A 20,992-nucleotide genomic window follows, 5' to 3' on the forward strand; every position below is an offset into this window, starting at 1 on the left:
TCGTCGTTACTGACAATTATATAGTTATGCGGCAATTGTTGAAATGCCTGAACCATAATGTCAGCCATCAAACAACAGGACAAGGGGATTTATAGACCACGAGTGTGAGTGATGTGAAGCATATATATATATATATATATATATATATATATATATATATGAACAGAATGTCACTGATGAGCTGAATATGCTGGCGAACGCACACCAGTCCGTCTTCCAGTTGACCGTTGTGAGGCTGGTTGTCGGTCCACCAAGAACCTTCGCTTCCATCGCAGGGCTGGGTTTCCAGACTTGACTGTTGCAGACCTGATTCTCAAAGGCCCGCAGAGACACGAGGAATCTGGACAACCCCACACAGGATAATCGCCCTGCTGAGTCTCCACTACGCATCTTTAAGCACAGGATTCCGAGTCACATTGATTGAAGAGGAGGACTTTGTTTAATGATTGAATGATTGATACAGTTGATACATTATGAATCATCATTGGTGTTTATTTGTTGTCTGCTGTTACAGGCCAGAGGGGTATTCCATCAAAGTTGCTAACGAAGGCGGCGCTTAGTTGAAGCCTAGTTTAAGCCCAGTTAGAACTAGCGCCAACTTCCACTTGAGGCTAAAGCCATTCCATCAACGCAGTTCAGCTGGGCCTTGTTCAGGTTAGTTCAAGCCATGCTAACATTATCATGGATTATGCACGCTCACGAGATATGTAACCATCCCAGAACCGTGTCGAATCATGGATCAAATCTCTGAAAAAGGGCCGAGCGGGATCTTATCCATCGATGAACAGAAGCTGCTTGTGGAGGTCTATGTGGAGTACAAGCATATAATATCTCAAAAAGGGAACACCGTAACCATTAATAAAAACAGGAAGGCCGCCTGGCAAAAAAATCGCAGATCTGTTGAATGCATAAGTAGTATTAAGCGTAACATATTTTAATTGAATATTGACCATGAATTTGTAAACAGGGCGATAGTCTCGAGGTAATGTGTTGGCCTTGCACCCAGTCGTCCGGGTTCAATCCCCACGCAATTAGTAATTTAGGAAGGATTACTGGAGAAATCTTCATGCCAATTATTTTCCATTTCTTTGAATATTCTAAATTGACTGACTTGAGTGGACTTGGCTGCCTGCCAAGAAACTCACCTGAAAGAAATTTATGTGGCTGACAATTTCCCATGCAGAGTCCCATGCAGTGTCTTTGTCATTGTGACAAAGGCTTCACTATCAGTAACATTAATATTAACATTAACTTTACCATGGGTTTTTATTATTAAGTTATATTTGGGTTCTAGGGAAATTGTAAGACGTATTTATTATATAAAAAGTTAGGCCTACTTTCTCTGACATAAAGGGAATTGCAAAAATAATGCCAAGAATTCTATGACATACTCAGGACACTAATCCTGGTAGCCCATACCACAGGGCAAGTTTTAGACCAACTGCCAATTTTAGTTGCTTATTTAATCTTAGACCCTTAGTGAAAATATATGCTGTTTGTACTTCATATATGTACATTTATGAAAAAATCATGAGGACTAGGCTTGGCGGAACCTTCTGATGATACAGTTGTTGCCGACAGATGGACTTCTCTGAAACACCGCTCAAGTTAGCCTGACAGTTAACCTGCTACCGACCAGGTTAGTTTGGTCGGATAAGTTGCCACGGTTACTTAGCGTAGATTCCCTTAAGTCACGTTAATGGAACGCAACTCTAGCTGAAAGAAGTAAGGCTTGGTGAAATAAGCCTGGCTTTGTGTTTAAATTAACCCCCCAATTAAACGTTAAACCCTTGCTGTGGCCAATCATAAGTGAGGCCCATCAATAAATGAAATAAAAGTTTAACAGTTAAGTCTGTGTCTGTATATTGCACGTTCCAACCTTAATACCATTCCATAACACCAAGTTATTAGACGTACAGTATCCTCTAGGAGTGTATGAGTTTTTACCTTTTACCCATTTGATTAAAACTAAACTAAAATCGTATGATATTTAACCAACTAAAACTAGGCTAAAACTAAAACAATTCAGATTACTAAAATATGACAAAAACTTAATTGCATTTTAGTCAGAAGACGATGACTAAAACTAAATCCAAGCTTTCCATCCCAAATATCAAGTTATTGTACTTGGAGCAATGCAGCTTTTCAGTCAAGATAATAATCGGTGCACACTTTCATATTCTAGGCCGTACAAAAATCAAACTAGTTGTAGTCATCTGCAAAGATGTTCTCGATACGTGGTCACGTTTAAGTGTGGGCCAGCCAGTCCGCCTGCGCCCTGGTGTCCTGCCGCAGCTCCACCTCCCCCTCCCTGTCCCGGGCCAGCCGCTCCACCTCCCCCTCCCTGTCCCGGGCCAGCCGCTCCCCCTCCCCCTCCCTGTCCCGGGCCAGCCGCTCCACCTCCACCCCCCTGTCCCGGGCCAGCCGCTCCCCCTCCCTGTCCCGGGCCAGCCGCTCCCCCTCCCTGTCCCGGGCCAGCCGCTCCACCTCCACCCCCCTGTCCCGGGCCAGCCGCTCCCCCTCCCCCTCCCTGTCCCGGGCCAGCCGCTCCCCCTCCCTGTCCCGGGCCAGCCGCTCCCCCTCCCTGTCCCGGGCCAGCCGCTCCCCCTCCCTGTCCCGGGCCAGCCGCTCCCCCTCCCTGTCCCGGGCCAGCCGCTCCACCTCCCTGTCCCGGGCCAGCCGCTCCACCTCCACCTCCCTGTCCCGGGCCAGCCGCTCCACCTCCCTGTCCCGGGCCAGTGGCTCCACCTCCACCTCCCTGTCCCGGGCCAGCCGCTCCCCCTCCCTGTCCCGGGCCAGCCGCTCCCCCTCCCTGTCCCGGGCCAGCCGCTCCACCTCCCTGTCCCAGGCCAGTGGCTCCCCCTCCTTGTCCAGGGCCAGCGGGTATTCGGCAGCAGGTTGACACAGACGACGCAATCGCTAACAGCGGGAAAGAAAATACATAGTCAAATCATACGTTTATTCCGCTGATTATCATCAATTATCAAACTGAAGTTACAAACTGGATTAGATTGTGATTTGTGGTGAGTACATGTGGTATAAATTATTTTTATCTATATATATGTTACCTGAATTCAACCATAGTTTCTTAGTTCAAAACCCACAACAGAACCTCCCCTTTACCTGAGGAAGAGTTCCAGGCACAGCGGCCAGTTTTATCAGCGTCAACGCTGGGACCAGAATCATGGAGGACACGGCCATCAGCCAGCCCAACGTATACGCCCAGGTTGGATACACATACCAGCGGTTGAAGGTGAGTGGCTGGTATTCAACCATTGAATATATAAAAGAGACCTGTAAAAGGGTAAAACGTTGAAATAACCAGGAATGTTGAGGACATTGTGGACACCACATTCCAGGCTGCCTTAATGCTAACATGGCATTACATTGCAAATAAATACTTTCTTAGTTTGATGAAAGTTGAAAGGGTTAGTTGTGAATATCATTTAACATGGTGTCATGGGTTGAAACCCAGTCCTCTGGTATGGTACTGTATGTGAATTTGAAGGCGTGAACCAAAGGGCTGTTCTACTTTCTTACCAGTGAGACCAGCGGTGTGAGGTAACGCCAGCACAACTTAAAGAAGCAGTTGGGCCGCACACCTGTCATATCCTCAATGATGTCATACATCCGCTCAGCCCCTGGTGGAGAGAAGAAAGAGAGAGAGACAGAGAGAGAGAGAGAGAGAGAGAGAGAGAGAGAGAGAGAGAGAGAGAGAGAGAGGGGATGATAGGATATGTTTCATTATTCAAAGACAATTCTGGTTACCTCTGTGGTTTACCCAAATCATATGTTGGGATATAAAAGTAGGATTGCTTACCAAATATCCATCCTATTGCAAGTGCTTCAAACACACAAAGGCAGAGAATGCATGCTCCATTACATGCATAGTAATCAACCAGCTGGAACACAAACATTCCTCCCTGAGGGTGGAGAGATAAGAATGGTTTATCTGGTGAACACATTTGCTAGTTCTCAGGATTTATCGCAATATGGTCACACAAGAATATACACAAGAATAATACACAAAAACACTTAGGAACTCCAGAGGTGACCACCAGATAATCTAATATATTGTGATATAATATAATATGATTTAACAATGTAATATAATATTTGGGAGTATATGTAAAAAAAAGAGGACTCTGCAATATAGCTGTAACCATCTCTGAGTTGATCCACTGGTGCTGGAGTAGCTTTGACCCTTTCCCCGTCCTGCCTTGTGGGGTCACTGTGCTTCTGAGGGGTTTCTGTCTCAGGCCTGGTTCAGTGGGTCACACACATCACCTGATGCAGACCAGCGGCAAGAGAGCAGTCTGCCTGCCTGCTCTCTCTTTCTGACAACATGGTCGTCCCCCTTCTGTATTTTTTTGGTATGTTCTGGTTTCATACACACACACACACACCCCAAAACAACACCCCAAACCTCATCCATCCATACATCCATGACACCACTGATTAGCCGACTATCACGTCTCATGGTTATCCTTAATTTACAAGCACGTCTTGTAATAATTTCCATCAATTCTAGCAAAACAAAGAGTCCTAACCGTACTAATATTGACCTTGTTTGCACTGACCTCCGTGACCATGACTAGCTGCGAACAGAAGCAGACAAAGCAGACCAGGAGCAGCATGAGTTCCCGGCGGCCGGTCTTGCGGAGCACTGTGGGGAACAAATCTATGACCGATGTCATCACCACCTCCAATGCAACAAACTGCAAGGGAAAATAAGAGCAGAAACAGAAGATGGATCACGTGTTGCTGTGTGTACTGCGAAGATTATAACTGTAACTGTATCTGTATTTGTATTGTTGTTGTTGTGTTTGTTTGACTTTTCTCCACACTTACCTGAGTGTCCAGGCCCAAGAGAATGATCATAATGAAGAAACACACGGCCCACAGCTGAGGCAGCGGCATCATGGCTATCGCCTGAGGATATGCAACGAACGCCAGACCTGGGCCTGATGATCATTGTATTAGATACAAAATCTTTTTTGCGTGAATTTTGACTCAAATTTTACTTATTTACTGAAAACATGTTTTCCTGCATTTATTTGTACAAAAAAAGTATATGAAGAATCAGGGATTTCTTTCTCTGTGCATGCAGCTTCCTGCAGTACCTGACTCTGCCACTTGCTCAATGGGCGTGTTCTGCATCTCTGCCATGAATCCAAGTACTGAGAACACAGCGAACCCTGCTACCACACTGGTGCAGCTGTTCAGCAAGCACAACCACAGACAGTCTCTGCAACACATCATAAGAAAACACTTTACTCAGCTTCGTCATTGAAAGCAATTGACTCTCAATTGAAATTGAAATCTCAAGGGTTTTGGTGAGTGGCCTAACCATAGAATTGTAATTTGTTTCAGGGTCACCTGTAGCAGTTGTTGTAGTAAGGGTTATAGCTCCCCAGCACGGTCAAGGATCCCACTCCTATGCTGTAGGAGAAAAATATTTGTGCACCAGCCTCCATCCATACCTGTACACAAGGTAGTATCTGTTATTATGGCCGATTACACACTGTGGAACAATGTCAATTAAAGATATGATATGTAATTTCTGCTGCTCGGGGTCACTCAATCAAAATAACAAAAGAGTGATGTCATGGATGTATTTTTGTATTTTCTTTGATAAAGTGTGCATGCGTTAAATAAGTCACAAACTCAGTACACGACTGCTCTGCGTGCAAGTTGCACGTCCATGTTCCTAAAGCTCGACTTTATGGTGCAGTACAGACACCAATTGGCACGGAGTCCGGACCTGGATCCACATACACCGTGATGATTGTATAATGCCATACATTATCACTCTAAACTTTAAAGGAACACTTAATAACTAGTAGTCTGGCCCAGATAATCTTCTCTGTTCATCCTGAAGTGTGGGTGAAGAGGGGGTGAGGCCTTGACTACCTGTGGGTCCATAAGATGTGATGGCTCTGGGTAAAGATAGTACACCACTCCGTTCATAGCCCCCGGCAGTGTGAGTCCACGGATGAGCAAAACGAGCAACATTAAGTAGGGAAAGGTTGCAGTGAAATACACCACCTGGAAAAAAAACATTGCCTTTATGTATTTTAACAAATCTATATTTAACAAATACGAAAATATGAAAAAGACTAACAGGGCCTTCAAATTGTTGGCAACTACCTTGCCTGTTGAGCGGACTCCTTTCCAAATGCAGAAGTAACAAGCGACCCACACTACAAGGGCGCAGAGCAGCATTTCCCATCGGATGCTCCCTAGTTCTTCAATCCCACCTGAGATGGACAACGCTCGCTGTCTGCTCAAGACAAAAACAACAATTGATTAATAATGTCAATGAAAACTAAGCTGATATTGTGTTTTCCATAGACCGCTGACATACTGTACACATACTCCCAAAACTCTGTGGCTGCGGAGGTAGAGTTGGTCTGGTTGTCCCCTCCGACGGCCCCGTTTCCCAGGGAAAATGACACACAGTTGTCTGATGGGGTTGAAAGAAGATACATTTAAAACTCACAACTAAATGAAAGCAAGTCTGTTAGTCACTAAATGTCCCAGTTTAACAACGTAGAAGGTTCTCAGTCATCTCAAGCAAGGTTTATTGCTTTATTCAAATATGGCGTGGTGCTTTATAAAGACACCACCCAATTCTTTTAAATACACCCCCCAATGCAAACACTACATTGGGTCTATGGTTCTAACCAGCTCCTCCTTAATGAAAGGTGCTTTGTACATAAAGTGTATTATTAGGAGTGTTACTATTACCTGTGTTCCAGTAGTTGGTGCAGCTGGCCCAGGGGAGCTCATAGCTGAAGGAAAAGATCAAGTAGAACAGGGCCCAGGTCAATATGATGGGGTAGGTTGTGCAGCTGTACAGCAGAACCACCTGGCCCCCATAACCTATACCTGCAGGACAACATGGGGCATTTCTGTCAAGGGAAGCCTTCAAAATATTAAACAGTTTTAGATGTTGACAACTCAACAAAATACATGACATAGGTATTGTCCTTTTTAGATATTTTAATTAGTAAATATTACATATTATAGCTTTTAACCAGTAAGGTTCTGCTTGTCAAAAGGTAAGCAAGCGAGTATTCTAGTGGGTTATGATGTGCGCTGAGGCTTAAAAAAATGACTTGATAGCATTTAAGTAAACCAATGGCAAGGACCTTTTATCTCATTTGAGATGTGTTGGGACATATGTACATAGTATCATTGTGGTAATGTCTTATAAATGATTGCTAGGCCAATAGCTAGCCAGCTGGCACTGGGCACGGTTGAGCAGAGCAGCTAAGAGCCATGTCAAACATTAAAGACATGTGGCACTTGTGTTGAAATGAAAGGCAAGCCATTCGGTTTTAGTGGGTCAATGCACTTTAATTGTTTGTAATTTGTGTTTGAGGTTATTTTGGTTTAAAATACATACTTTTTTTTGAGTGAGTTAAAATGTTAAAATCATAACTTAAATTCAACTTTGTGTTTTATCTTCGTTTGAAAGCATTTTATGAAATACTGTGTTACAATTTGACCATTGTGATAAAGCTTTGTGCTGAGGTAGGCTTAATCATTACACAATGATATATTTAACCATGAATCAGCTGTTGTGGTAACGTTAGTTCAGAGAAGGAGACTTCTCGAATGAAGACACAGACTTTTGAAAAGCACCTCTGGCCAAAGTCACCACCTCTCTGCAAAATGGCGTCCAGTAAACCAATATAAAAAGTTACCAATGGGTCAAGTCACGGATGCTACGTCCATATTTCATACAAACCATGGAGCTCACACTCCAGTACTCTGAATGAATACCAACCAAAAGCGCCAGTAATAAGAATACATTTACAAGAAAGCACTGCTAACCACACTATTAATGTTCACATTCAAGGGCAAAGAATCACATTGTTGGTTGTATTGAACACAATCAGTTAAACATTACTTCGTCCAAACAGAAAATGGTACTTTCCCCAATCCATATTTGACTGGTCTTGGGATTAATGTGATTTTGTGATTGCCACAATAATTATTTAAACATGATGATATACTGGTCATCATAGCACTATTTGTCTGTCAAGAGGAATAAATGAATGCAAATAATAAATTTAGTTTCTTAGAAAGTAAACCCCAACCACTCCCACTTCTATGAGTCTCAGAGCGCCTGACCCTCGGCCCGATTCTACCTCATTGACACAGTCTTGACTAATTTGGACACATCTTCATTTCTGAAACTGAGCTTTGTGCCAAAGCTCTAATTCACTTCAAGGGTATTTATTTTCATTTTGAATTTCTGAGCAGTAATTCACACCAAAACACAACTGGTTACCTTCTGCCAAAGGGCAAAGCTTCCTCCACACAGTGATTCCTCCTTCCTGGGTGTACTGACCCATCGCCGTCTCCAACATGAACAGGGGCACGCCACACGTCACCACAAACACCATGTATGGCACCAAGAATGCACCTGGAACCACAGGCAGACACGGCTGGACAAGGATGGGGGGGGGGGGGGGGGGGTACTGAGACGCAGAACTTTTTATCCGAAGATTAGTTAAAAAATCGGAATGATTATCATACCCCCTCCATTTTTGTAGCAGAGGTAGGGAAACCGCCACACATTTCCCAGGCCCACCACGTTCCCTGCGACTGCCAGGAGGAACTCGGTCTTACTGGCCCATTGTCCTCGCTCTTCAATCTTCGCTTCCCCCATCTTGTCCTTCGTGGAGAATATTCCTGATTTCAGCCAAAGCTGTCAGAACAATCTTCTCTGGCTGCGTTCTCCTTCTCACCTGCTCTGGCGATCGGAAGACCCAGTTACTCATCTGTTTCCCAGTATGACTGCATCGGGAACTAAAGCAGTATGCTACTGATTGACTGAAGGTCATGAATCTCTAGGGACCATTTAAATAAACAATAGTAACTCAGGTGGTTTTGAAACATTTTCTATTAATAAACACCACATTTACACTTGGCAAATGTGCCCCAACATGAATTTGGATACTTTTACATTATCTTTAAAGCTATATATTATTTAAAAAGATTGGACTGACAATTCTGGTACATTATAGAACAGGGATTATTAAAGGTGACATATTATACCACCAGGTGTGAGTGTGATTAGCCGTTACAAGGCGTTTTGAAAATCTGCCTCTTCTGACATCACAGGTGGGTGTGTCCACCTAGATGTATGACAGATAGATGAGCAACGTTTGCTACAATCCACTGGGTAGGCTGCTAGACTGATCTATCCAGCACACATCTAGGTGGACACGCCCACTTGTTATGTCAGAAGAGGCAGATTTTCAAAACGGCTTGTAACAGCTAATCACACTCACTCACACTCACACTCTCAAGTGGTATAATATGTCTGTGGCATTAACTACCAGAATTTAGTAAAGTACGTGTATTTACTGTGTTATTGTTTGTATCATGGCACCTGAACTTGGTTATAACTTATGTTGGGGAATTACAATCAAGATATATTGTCTGTGGATACTTTTGATCCAGCTACAGCCCTTTGTCTTGATTGTACGATTTAAAATCTCACTGATGTTTGTAAGCATTGAAAGATTGCAATTCTCAATATAGATGTCCAAAGAAAGCTTAAAAGCTAATTCTTGGTATAGACAGCATTTGTAAAACCAAAGAGAAAAACAATGAAATTATTTTGTTTTCGGGGACATTGAAGACCTATAGAAATGTATAGGACAAACTGTAATTCATGGTCTGTGTACATCTCTTACTCAGTTTGAAATGTTTGGAGACACACCAAAAGGTTTCATTGTATTGCTGCATTTTCCAACGCAGCATCACACATGTTTGTGAAATACGAACATGGGATACCGGGTTGGCCTTGTCATGAGATGATAGAATGCTTTGATTGTTGTGGCTTGATTCGGAATACAAGCAGCTATATACAGTTTACAACCCGTAACATTTATTTTCAGTTACAAAGAACAAAACCAGATGAGTCCATAGGCCCAAAGCAGCAGCACGTTTGTAGAGTGGCTGAATAAAGTCGTCTTCCCACTTCCATTAGTCTCAGAGTCCCTGACCCCTAGTACCCCCTGCTGGCCGGAGGTCAGATGACAGCGCCTTAAATTTCCAGCCCTGTCCCACACCAGGAGCTCAGCGTGTGGGGCACAGCAGCCAGCATTGTACCTCACCCACATGGGCTGAGATGAGTCCCCCACCCACTCGGAAATGTTCATAGGGTGCTCTCCCTTTTTGAGTGATAGCTTCTCCTGGTCTGACCGATTCTGGCCTTCCCCTGGAGGTGTGGGGGCATGGGGGAGGAGGGTGAGGACCCCCTCACCCCGGAGCAGTTGCAGGGAGGCCAAGCCAGAGCGGCCCCTGTCCGATACGGCCAGGGAGACAGTCCAGCTGGAGTTGGTGCAGAGAGAAGGACAGGGCCTCTCCAGGCGTAGGGTGGAGCATGACGGAGGAGACATGTCGGGATCCTTCGGGAGGAAGAGGATGGGAGGTCAGGGAATCGTCAGTGAATTATCCAGTAGGATAATACGAAAACGCTTCCATACACCGGCTCTAGTTTAGTTTGGTTTTCGCTCCACTGTAACAATCTGTAAACAACGGCACAAACCATTGCACTAGTGCACTTAAAACCAATATTTAATTATCTTAATTAGATTATTAGACGGAGCTGTATAGTCAAATGAAAGGTATGAAAATGTAAATGTATTTCTTTTGAGATTGACAACCCTTAAAAAATGATGCCTTTCCTGGAAGACCCATATATATACTTAGAATATTAACAAATAAGAGAACACATGGATTGGGATTTCTTCTATATTTGCCATTTTAACTGATGGGTTTGACACAACAAATCGCCCCATTCATCGTGACAACGGTCCAGGAACCTACGGGAGGAACCACGGTGAGGTAGGCCACGGCGTAGTTTGAGTCCAGTGAGTCCAGGGCGCGCACACTGAGTGTCAGGGTGAGGGGGGCGCCGGCCTCAGCCGTAGCGGGGGTCCGGAGGTCCACCTGGCCACGGATAGACCCTTTCTCAGCCACGGGGAAGCTAACGGAGCAGGTTGAAGAAGACGGAATAAAGTTAAACATTCAGATATTGATTGATGGATTGATTTTATTTCATAATTTAAAATGTGCAGCAAAAGAAACACATTAATGCAAAATGATCAAGAATGACACCAAACCTTGAGTTTAAGGAAGAGGGAGGGGGGCTGGCGGGGGGTGCAGAGGTTGAACTAACAAGGCAGCAGTATACTTTAAAAGACCAGTCCACAGCAAATACTTTGATGAGCTGAATTCCATTTTGTGAACAACAGAGACCAGTTCCAAGCCATTGATACTCACAGTTGTTGAGAATAGAGCGCATGGTCTCAGCGGTGTGTTGTTGGGTTGTTGTGTTGTGTTGTTGTGGTGTCGTACCTATGAGGGCCGCTCGGATGCAGATAGCCGCGGTCGTCGGCGGCGGTGAGGTTGAAGAGGCGGGCGGGGCCGTGGTTTAGGACGTCAAAGTGGACCGTGGTGCTGTGACCCGGCACCAAGCGGGGCACAGACACAAGCTAGAGAAGGGTTTCGAGAGAATGTGAAAACATACACACGGTTTCTACTTTGTTCATATGTATATATCTATAAAGTTGATTGATGGAAAAACAATATCCAAAAGCCAAGGAACGAGCGATTATATTCAGTGATGGTTTCAGGGCTTGATGCTTTACAGTGCAACCGTATTCTTTTCTTTGTTTATGTATCTGCGCTAGCATTAGTAGCTTCCCACTCCACCACCACCTACCCGTATCTGAACATGGGTGGGTTCGATCATCTCTGTGGACACCCTTTCCAGCTTGTCGCCGCTCCCATTGCGTCCGGACAGGCGAACACAGAAGGGCACTCTGGGTACCAAGTCCACCACGCCGACCAGCTCCTCCCCCGCGTAGGAGTGGCCGGACAGGGACGAGGATGAGGAAGATGAGGAGTTGAGCCACACCCTCTGTAAGCTTTCTCCATTGGCTCCCAACAGCGTCACATGACTGAAATAGGCCTCCTCATCGGGGGCTAGACCCTTCACGGTCAGTACCAGAAAGGTGGGAACACCTGCAAGACAACAGGTGAGATGAGGAGTTTCAGACTGTAGCAACAATGCAATTGAATGCTGACTAAACTCATAATATAACACATTGCTATTACCAGTATAACTTAGAAGTATTGAAATTACGACAGAATCGAGTTTGGCGCTATGTGCTAAGAGAGGTCAGGTACTTAGAGTTTACAACACAGACTAGTGAACCAATAGAATCCCACTCAGCCACCACCCTACTCACCTGCTATTGGACTGCCCTCCACCCTTGACAACCCAGGGTGAGTCTCATTGGCCACCGTGGCAAAGTAATACAGGAAATCCACACTGCTGTCACCTTGGGGGAATGGGTCAATTAATTTTATTATTTATTATATATTTTATATCTTTTTGTTCCATTACCTCACAGAATGATAATCGGTGTAACAGAACGTAACTTACAGTGATTGGAAACAGAAATTTATCATTTACTTTTAATTATTAAGTTAAGTTTATAAGCTGATTTGGAGATTTAAATTAATATAATGACACTTCTTGACGAGATATAGGTGTGTAGTGGCTTACATCCCTCTGTGACATGCTATGAGGATTTTACATTTTTGGGTCCTGTTGTCCATCACCTCAGTCTGATGATCAGTATGAACAGTCAGCATCAATAGTAAGAGTCTGTGTTGGTGTGATTATGTCGCTCCTTCTTCTTACCGATAATATTGAATGTGAAGGCTCCGTAGATCCGGGCGTGAAGGTGCCACTGTCCTGGCTCTACAGGAGGCAGCAGGCGCACGCGGCTAAGGCCTTCAAAGCTCTGGCACTCTGCCAGGGGCCCGCCCTCTGCTAACAGGGATTGGCTAACGCCTATGTCAGGAAGAGACAAACATCAGAGGTGAATCCCTCCAATAGAGACCAATACCATTAGTGTGGTACACAACAAAGGTTGAGGACCTTACACTATTAATATGCATCCATGTTGTCATGTATATTTATTTCATTTTCCTCATACAACTCCTCCTGAGTTCCTCAAACTTAAATATGACCCACATTTGATTAACAAACACAGTTACAAGGTTATGAATTAAGAGACTTGATGATCTGAGGATGTTTGTTGTTTGTTGTAAATGTCACCACTTTATTCAGTAGACAGAGTGAACGGCTTTGAGCATAACAAAGAGCAGAATGGTGATGAGGTTGAATGTCTGTATTTCCGCCAGGTATATAGTGTGTAGAGTGCAGGCACTGTGGGTGATTGTGTGGGGACTCACCCGAGGGATCTGTGAGGTTACAGTCACTGAGTTTGCCAGTGAGGTGCAGGATGACTCTATTCAGGGCCCCGTCTACTCTGAAGGGATGATGGATGTCCATGCCGCTGTCACTCTCCACATGGAGTAGTGTCACCTGTTGGGGGGCGAGCGGCAAGTTAGTCAGTGGCAGTGGTTGGGGCCTGCTGTTTGACCCCATTCTTCGGTCAGACAATGTATCCCACCTTGTTGTACATCTGCTTCCCGCACATCTTTTAAACCCCATCAACAACTGAACACAGTATAATGAAGTAAAAGTCAAAGTGTTTTATTTATCAAATGTACAGTGCAACACAGGGTCATATACTGGGCGGTGAAATTCTTCTTCTACACAACGATATCCAGAAGAGCGCCACCCTCTCCTTATACGGAGCTACTACATAGTCTTTGCGTCAGACTCTTGAAGAGAATCCAGAAATCGAAAATGGTGTCCGTCCTCTACCTTGTCTGCCACTGTGCTGTCTTCCACTATGGCCGAGACCTTGTGGATCTGGGCGTTGGTTGTGAACACAGTCAGTCCCCCGGAGGCGGCGGACAGGGCGGAGTACAGGGAGAAGCGGTCCGGGGACAGGTGCTCCCTGCTCCTCTTACTCCGTCTCCTTCTTGCCGCCGCCCTCTTGTGACTGGGGTCTTCAGTCAGGAGGAAGGTCACCTGGGGAGGAGAGCCAATGGTTGCTCTTGGTTGGGGAGACACCTGGACGTGCGCTCTGATGAAACAGTGTTATACATACAGGGACATAGCTACAACGTATCTTTTACATTGACCTTGACATTGATGTGGGGCATTTAGCTTTTATCTAAAGCGACTTACAATAAGGACATTTGTCAGAAGAAGAGAAACAATATATTGCTGTCAGTACAGTAAAGATATTTATAGAAACAAGCGGCAAGCCCTTACATTCCCCGTAGACAACAAAGGTAGCTAGGATAAGATGCTTCACAATGATAAGTACTATTTTTAGGTGCCAGGGTGTACAACATATAATTATCCTCTTGTGTATCTTGTGTCCTGTCATTTTTGCCTTTTATGCACTAAACACTGACTGTTTACTACTGGAACTACTGGAATTCAGTTGAGCAAAGGCCTGAGGCAGAAGCTCTACCTTGCATTGCTTCTCCAGCGTCAGGGCCTTCACGGAGCTGAACAGGTGAGCGTCTTTGGGGGACGCATCGGTGAACACAAAGATCTCCGACAGTGGTGGACTGTGTGTAAGAGCCAGCTGAGGACACACACACACACACACACACACACACACACACACACACACACACACACACACACACACACACACACACACACACACACACACACACACACAATTGGTTAGGTTAGACATAGATACTGTGCACTGCATGTGCACACACACACACACACACACACACACACACACACACACACACACACACACACACACACACACACACACACACACACACATAGACACACATAGGCAAACACTAATGTCTGAGTCAGTGTTGGGTTCTTCTCACACTAACCTGAATGGCAGAGAGGCTCATCTCCGGCTCATCTCCTCCCCCCAGGGCCATCAGGTCCTCCAGATAGTTCATGAACTGCTCTGGGTCATCTGTTTCATACACCGGGCCCACCTCTGAACCATGGGTCAGAAGAAAGCAGAAAAAATGCCACCCACTCATTCCTCCAGCTCTGTTCAACAGGCTCCGCAAAAAGCTAAGGAAGTGCAAAGGACCCTCAAAGTGGTGGAGGATGGCTGTGGTGGACGGTACTCACCGGGGTCGTGGAAGGGGACCAGCAGGTAGGTGCCGGGCTGCCCAGCGCTGGACTGCGTGCGTCCCTGGATGATGGCGAGGGCCCGCAGTCGCGCCGCGTTGATCTCCTCGAACATGCTGCCGGTGGTGTCGATGACAAACACCAGCGCAGGGGGCTGCTGCACGCTGAACAGCCTGGCCAGAGGGGGCACAGGACAGAGGCGCTTCAAGCTTTGGACCCTGCAGGTCTACTCCTTGGCAGGAGAACAGCTTGGATTGTACAACTACCCAAAAGAAGACTTTTAAAATTTTTATGTGTGCAAAATTCTTTTCAGAGCGAGAGAATCACTTTTTGACCAACAATGTGTTTCTGACCTTAAAATGTGAATTGTGCTCAAAATAATGTGCTTCCCTTCTAAATGGTGGTATGACGATATACTGTGTGCGTAATTTGAAACATCACACTAATGTTTGTTTATTTTTTTGTGCTACTTTTTTTTTTTTTTCTTACTTTTTTTTTTGTGCTCTTTTTTTTTTTTTTTTTTTTTTTATTTTTTTTTTTAACTTTGCCTTTACTTTCTATCTATTTTACTTTTTACTTATCTATTATTTTATTTTATTGTATGACAATGTTTATATGTGAAGCACTTTGAGTCTGCCTTGTGTATGAAAAGTGCTATATAAATAAAGTTGCCTTGCCTTGCCTTGCCTTGCCTTTACTTTTGCACATGTTCACTTGAAGGCATAATGTGTCCCCCTCTCTTTACTATGTGACCCGGAGAGGGAGGGCAGACTCACCTGAGGAAGGGGGCGTGGCCCACGGTGTCCCGCAGGTCCTTCAGCACGGCCAGAGTGGCCTCTGAGGCCAGCCGCGCAGCCTCCAGGTGCAGGTAATGGTGAGGGGAGAAGAGGGGCGAGGTGCTGTCCTTATTGATGCCCCCCTTGGCGCCCATTCGACGGCTGCTGTCCAGGATCCCACCGTGACTGCATTTCCCTGTGCAGCGGGAAACGGCTTGTGTGATTAGGGGACGCTATTGCTATAATAAAAAAAGCTAACTCAAGCTCGAATGTGAATTTCGAAATATTGACTATTGATTTAATGTCATCCACTTTGACATTGGTTCCCCAGTGTTTGCTGTGGTCTTTCTACAGAGAAGACGGGTGGTCCAGAGCCCCAGCTCTGACCCACCCTCTGGTTTGGAAGGGTGGTCGCTGAAGTAGCCGGTGGTGAGCAGTCCCAGGTGAGGCTGTCTCTGGGTGAGCCTGGGCATCAGGTTGCCTCGGCAGGTAGCACTGAAACACTCCATGCAGGTCAGGGTGGCCTCTGCAGCACATACAGGAAATGATAGTGTATTGCGTTTAGCAGCCAATGACAGCTCCCGTTCAGTAGGGTTGGGATTGATTTTGAAGTTAATCATTTACTCATAGGCATCTGGATCAGGAAGACACTGGGCAGCTTTGTAATTATAATAGTCTGAGAGTCATGCGAGTGTGTCAGTGTTTTTGGCATTCACAAAGACATGGATGACTCGACGCTCTACCACTCGACAGGTACCACCCTAAGTACCTGTTGAGTGGGGTAACTCACCCTAAGTGGGGTACAAAGTACGAATATATGTGTTGTAGTGTGAAATGTTTTCCCATACATTAAATTCATCAAGGTTCTGACATTTTTGAATCACATGTTTAGACATCAGACACATGGTTACCCTGAGCGACGGGGACGGCAGTCTCCTCGGGCTGCAGGAGGTGATGGTAAATGTCCCGTTGGCCCATCTCCACCCAGTTACTGTGACTGTAGAAGTCCTGCCGTGATGGATGGAGACGGCCAGAGAGAAGGAGAACAATGTTATGCCGTTTTTTGTTTTTAACCACTTTTTACTCTTTTTACTGATTTAAGTTTAATGATAATCATATTACTACTACTACCACTTCTGCTGCTGGTAACACATAAAATAAGGATACATTTATTAACCATTAATTGACATGTGTTACTGCAGTAAGTAATAAGCATTAGCATAGGGGTAAGGGAACAGAAAATCATTAAATGTCATGTGTTAATGTGTTAAAGGATTGGAGATGGTGAGCCAATGCAACCAGAGTAACTGTGTCTTACAAGAACTGAAACCTCACCCTGACCCTATTAAATACCTTATGAATACCTAATGAATACCTTAGTTAACATGAACCCCACGAGTAAATTGGTACTAGCCCATAAGTTAAATGTTAGTTAAAGTTTATTACTGCATTCACTAAGGTTCATTAATGGTTCATTAATAAACCTTTTCCCAAATTCTGAAAAACATGAACTTGGATCTTCAAAATTGAAAGAATGAAGAACCAGTTGAAAGGCCTGGTTCTCCTCCCCCGGGCCCCCTGGGTCTCCTGTTTACCTGCAGGGAGTGGAAGAGCTGTCCCAGGCTGCGCCGGGCGCTCTGGTGCTGTGCGGCCCGGACAGACAGCAGGGTCTGGGACCAGGCCTGGCGGAGCACGGCCGTGGCTCCGTCCACACGCTCCGAGTCAAAGTGGAACACGGGGTCAGAGCGCGTGGCGCTCAGGAAGTCCATGGCCGCGTTGGACTTGACCACCTCCCCCACCGCGCTCCAGAACACACGGCCCAGTCTGGTCTGGAAGACATCCCAATGACATCACAAGGTCATCGCAAACGCTGTGAATATTAGCAATATATAATGCTAATAAATTGTATTTTAAATTGTAACCTTGTTTATATTTATGTTTATTTTTCATATTGTATTGCTATATTATTTATCTAAATATCAGTATTTTATTCTGCGTATTACAATTGCGTATGTGTATATGCATTAGGCTACTTTCTACCTAGCTATATACTATATCAATACCTATACATATTGAAAGGAATTCTACCTGTACCTGCGTGTCATGACCGTGCTGGTCTCTGTTGATCCCTGAGAGTGTTTCCATGGTGACGTTGAGGATGGCCCGCTCGGTGATGTACTGGTGGGTGTGCGAGTCCCAGGCCAGCGTCAAGGCGCGGGACCAGAAGTCTGGGAGGAAGCCGGCGCAGGGCAAGGCCAGGAGCAGGTAGGCAGCAGCCAACCAGTGTAGCCTCCTCCTGTGCCATCCCAGCCCTACCAGGCGGCCCATCACGTCCTAAGAACGGGACGGTTGGCATCACAGCTGAGTGGCATTTAATAAATTGACAGATAAAAAGGAGCCATTTGCCAAAGATTGTGGTCGATTATTACGATCATGAAATTGAAAGGGGAAAACGGTAATAAGGGTGAGGCAGAGATATTAATTTAAGTTTATTTATTATTTAAGAGAAAAGCCACTCCCTAAACACATTAAAATTGACAGGTTTATCATCCCACACATACACACACACACACACACACACACACACACACACACACACACACACACACACACACACACACACTCTCCTTCACTTCTATGTCAGTGCAGCCTTGTCTGTAAAGAGCATACTATTGTTTTGAGTCAGCTAGACGCACAGACAATACACTGCTTCTGTTCCCATGGCCTGCGCCCAATTAAGACAATGACCAGAAACAAAGACTGCATGAGGTCTTTAACAAAAAACTTCTATTATGTATTTTCTATTATGTCATCCTTCATTGAGCAAACCTCCTTCAATTGATCGACTCACTCGTCTTCATTCAGATCCCAGACTACCCATCATAATCAGTACAATAATTAACTGTGAAACAGGAGTAAGCCATGTGTATTCTTATTTTTTCGTATTATTATTTGCTTTATTAACTTTTTACTTTATTATCGCTTTTGCATCAGCATCATTTAGGCTGTGCCACGCCCAAAGGCTAGTGTACATGACATTCTTAATGTACAGCATAACAAAAAGTAACAGAAAAATGTGTAGCATGTATTCTGTCGAGTGGAAACACTAACACAGAAAGTACAAAGTTGTGTTTCAATACTTTGGTACTACAAAATGCTTCCTTACCTCCGATCCCTTGGTTGGTAGATTCTCTCGTTCTTCTTAAGAGCTCATCAGACCCCTCCTCTAAAACCAGACATGTTGCAGAAAGGTGTCTGCATAGGAAATCCATGCAATTCTAATGTCCACAGAGGTGCATGCTGGAAACCCCACGCAGTGTCAAACCAATCCACTCCGTACTCTTAGTAGTCGTATTGTTGTTATGATTGCTGAGTCTGAAGGTCTCCAACGATCAAAAGTTATGAATGAAAGTAAGGAACAAGCGTTTTCATGGGAGACAGTCAGACGCCCCGTAGTCCTGCCAATGTGTGCGCGCCTGTGCGTGTGTGTGCGTTTGTGTGTGGAAAAGGACAAACGTTGGGCTAAAGACACCCCACCACAGGCCCAAGTCCTCTCCCCCAAGCCTGTGCCTCTCCTCGCCCCGATTATCACACGGTGCATTGAGCCATCACAATAGGCCTGCATATATTACTAGCCGTGGTGTTTGGACCCCCAACCCCCTGCCCTCTGCCCCTTCATTCTCCCCTCTTTTCTCACCAAACAAAAAAAAGAAACTTGAAGGCGCCCTCCACCCCCCCCCCCCCCCCCCCACACACACACACACAAACACACACACTCTTCCCCTACTAATCTTCCGTCAGACAGCAATGCATAGCAGAAGGGGCATCAGTTGCTAGCCAACGCTAAGGTGAGTTCATAGGAACTTGACATTTTCAGCTGTTATAAAATGTTGGTGTTGGATCAACCTCTGCATGGTTATTTTCTTATTTGTTTGAATTTTAAGAAAAAATGACATAATGTCGTAATCCCATTCCAATTCCTGCATCACTTCAAAAAGTCAGATGAACAGATAGAAAAACATTGACAGACAGTTCAATCACACAGAAAATCTGAACACACTGCCGACACAAAATCATAAACCACCAAACTCCAACTGTGCTCTGCACGCTTCTAAGGTGTTTGGTGCATTGATACAGCTCTTTCTCTATGACACAATATATTTACAAACGAGCGTGAGGTCAACGTGTGTGTGTTTGCCGTTTGCATGTGCGTGTGCGTGTGCGTGTGCGTGTGTGTGTATCTGTGTGTGCAGGAAGAGTGTAGTGTACAGCCAGCAGACCATGGATGAAGCTCTGAAGGTGATTGAGGACCTGAAGGCTGACATGGGAGGAACAGAAATTCTTGAGCCACAATATTGTGCATATTATCATCACCAGCTGTGTGTAGATATAAATCTAGTTTTAAATACAAATATAGTATTTAAAACCAATTCAAGGCACAGTGGGCTGCCATTACATTATCAACAGCGGTTCAAGAGTTATGTAGTTCACTAAACTCTGACTCATGGCCATACTAGGCCTGTCGCCGTCTTGCTCTCCCTGGTTTAAACCTGATGCACCTCTAGCTGAATGTATTACAGAGTTATGCCATCACAATGCTGTTTGTCTTTACTGACGGCGAGGTGTGTAACACCAAGGCAGTGATAGATGTGGTGAAGAGGATTTCCGGTTCTCACAGGTTGGGCTTGCAGTGCGCATGAGTTGTGTAACTAATCCAGAATCAGCATTGATTTATTATCTGGTTGGTGTCTGTGTCATTATATTTTTGTACAGAAAACGTTGATAAAAAATAAAAAAATAAAAAATTGATAAAATGATACAAACCCCAATGCTTCAGCTCAAGAAAGACACTAGTGTGTGTGGGTGGTACTGGTTTGAGTGTGTGCATGCGTGTGTTCTATACACATCCATTGAAACGACATCGCCAAGTCAATTATTCAAGAATTATTTTGGACTCGCGAACAAGACAAATATTATTTGACTTGAGCCAAATTAAATGTTTAGGAGACAATATGTCCTCCAAATTTGAATCACCCTGTCGGGATTCATTTTGAGATAATGTCTGGCTCCCTGTACATTACCCTGCTAATCTATCTAAAAATATAAGCCTGTGCCTCCGTGTCATGACCGTGCT

General features: G+C 44.8%; 2 protein-coding genes across 2 annotated transcripts; both read right to left on the reverse strand.

The window, feature by feature from the left end:
• Nucleotides 1-313: 313 nt before the first annotated feature.
• On the reverse strand, nucleotides 314-8,792 carry LOC311342484 (sodium- and chloride-dependent GABA transporter 2-like; the record flags this gene model as incomplete). Its single annotated transcript, XM_084467303.1, has 15 exons — nucleotides 8,551-8,792; nucleotides 8,303-8,437; nucleotides 6,751-6,891; nucleotides 6,379-6,466; nucleotides 6,151-6,283; nucleotides 5,914-6,048; nucleotides 5,380-5,483; nucleotides 5,124-5,248; nucleotides 4,852-4,964; nucleotides 4,581-4,718; nucleotides 3,821-3,923; nucleotides 3,541-3,641; nucleotides 3,124-3,294; nucleotides 2,662-2,919; nucleotides 314-340 (listed from the first exon to the last, which is right to left on the reverse strand). The coding sequence occupies exons 1-15, from the start codon at nucleotides 8,681-8,683 to the stop codon at nucleotides 314-316; spliced, it is 1,905 nt and encodes a 634-aa protein (XP_084323429.1). The 5' UTR covers nucleotides 8,684-8,792.
• Nucleotides 8,793-9,920: 1,128 nt separating this feature from the next.
• Nucleotides 9,921-18,186, reverse strand: vwa7 (von Willebrand factor A domain containing 7; the record flags this gene model as incomplete). Its single annotated transcript, XM_084467304.1, has 16 exons — nucleotides 9,921-10,433; nucleotides 10,855-11,014; nucleotides 11,386-11,522; nucleotides 11,753-12,054; nucleotides 12,282-12,374; nucleotides 12,740-12,892; nucleotides 13,297-13,429; nucleotides 13,775-13,984; nucleotides 14,436-14,552; nucleotides 14,830-14,942; nucleotides 15,083-15,255; nucleotides 15,859-16,054; nucleotides 16,250-16,384; nucleotides 16,770-16,866; nucleotides 17,454-17,687; nucleotides 17,947-18,186. 16 exons carry the CDS (start codon nucleotides 18,184-18,186, stop codon nucleotides 9,921-9,923), a joined length of 3,006 nt encoding a protein of 1,001 aa, XP_084323430.1.
• Nucleotides 18,187-20,992: the final 2,806 nt, after the last annotated feature.

The sequence above is a fragment of the Micromesistius poutassou genome (assembly GCF_964030765.1).
Source record: "Micromesistius poutassou genome assembly, chromosome: 4".
Classification (NCBI taxonomy): domain Eukaryota; kingdom Metazoa; phylum Chordata; class Actinopteri; order Gadiformes; family Gadidae; genus Micromesistius; species Micromesistius poutassou.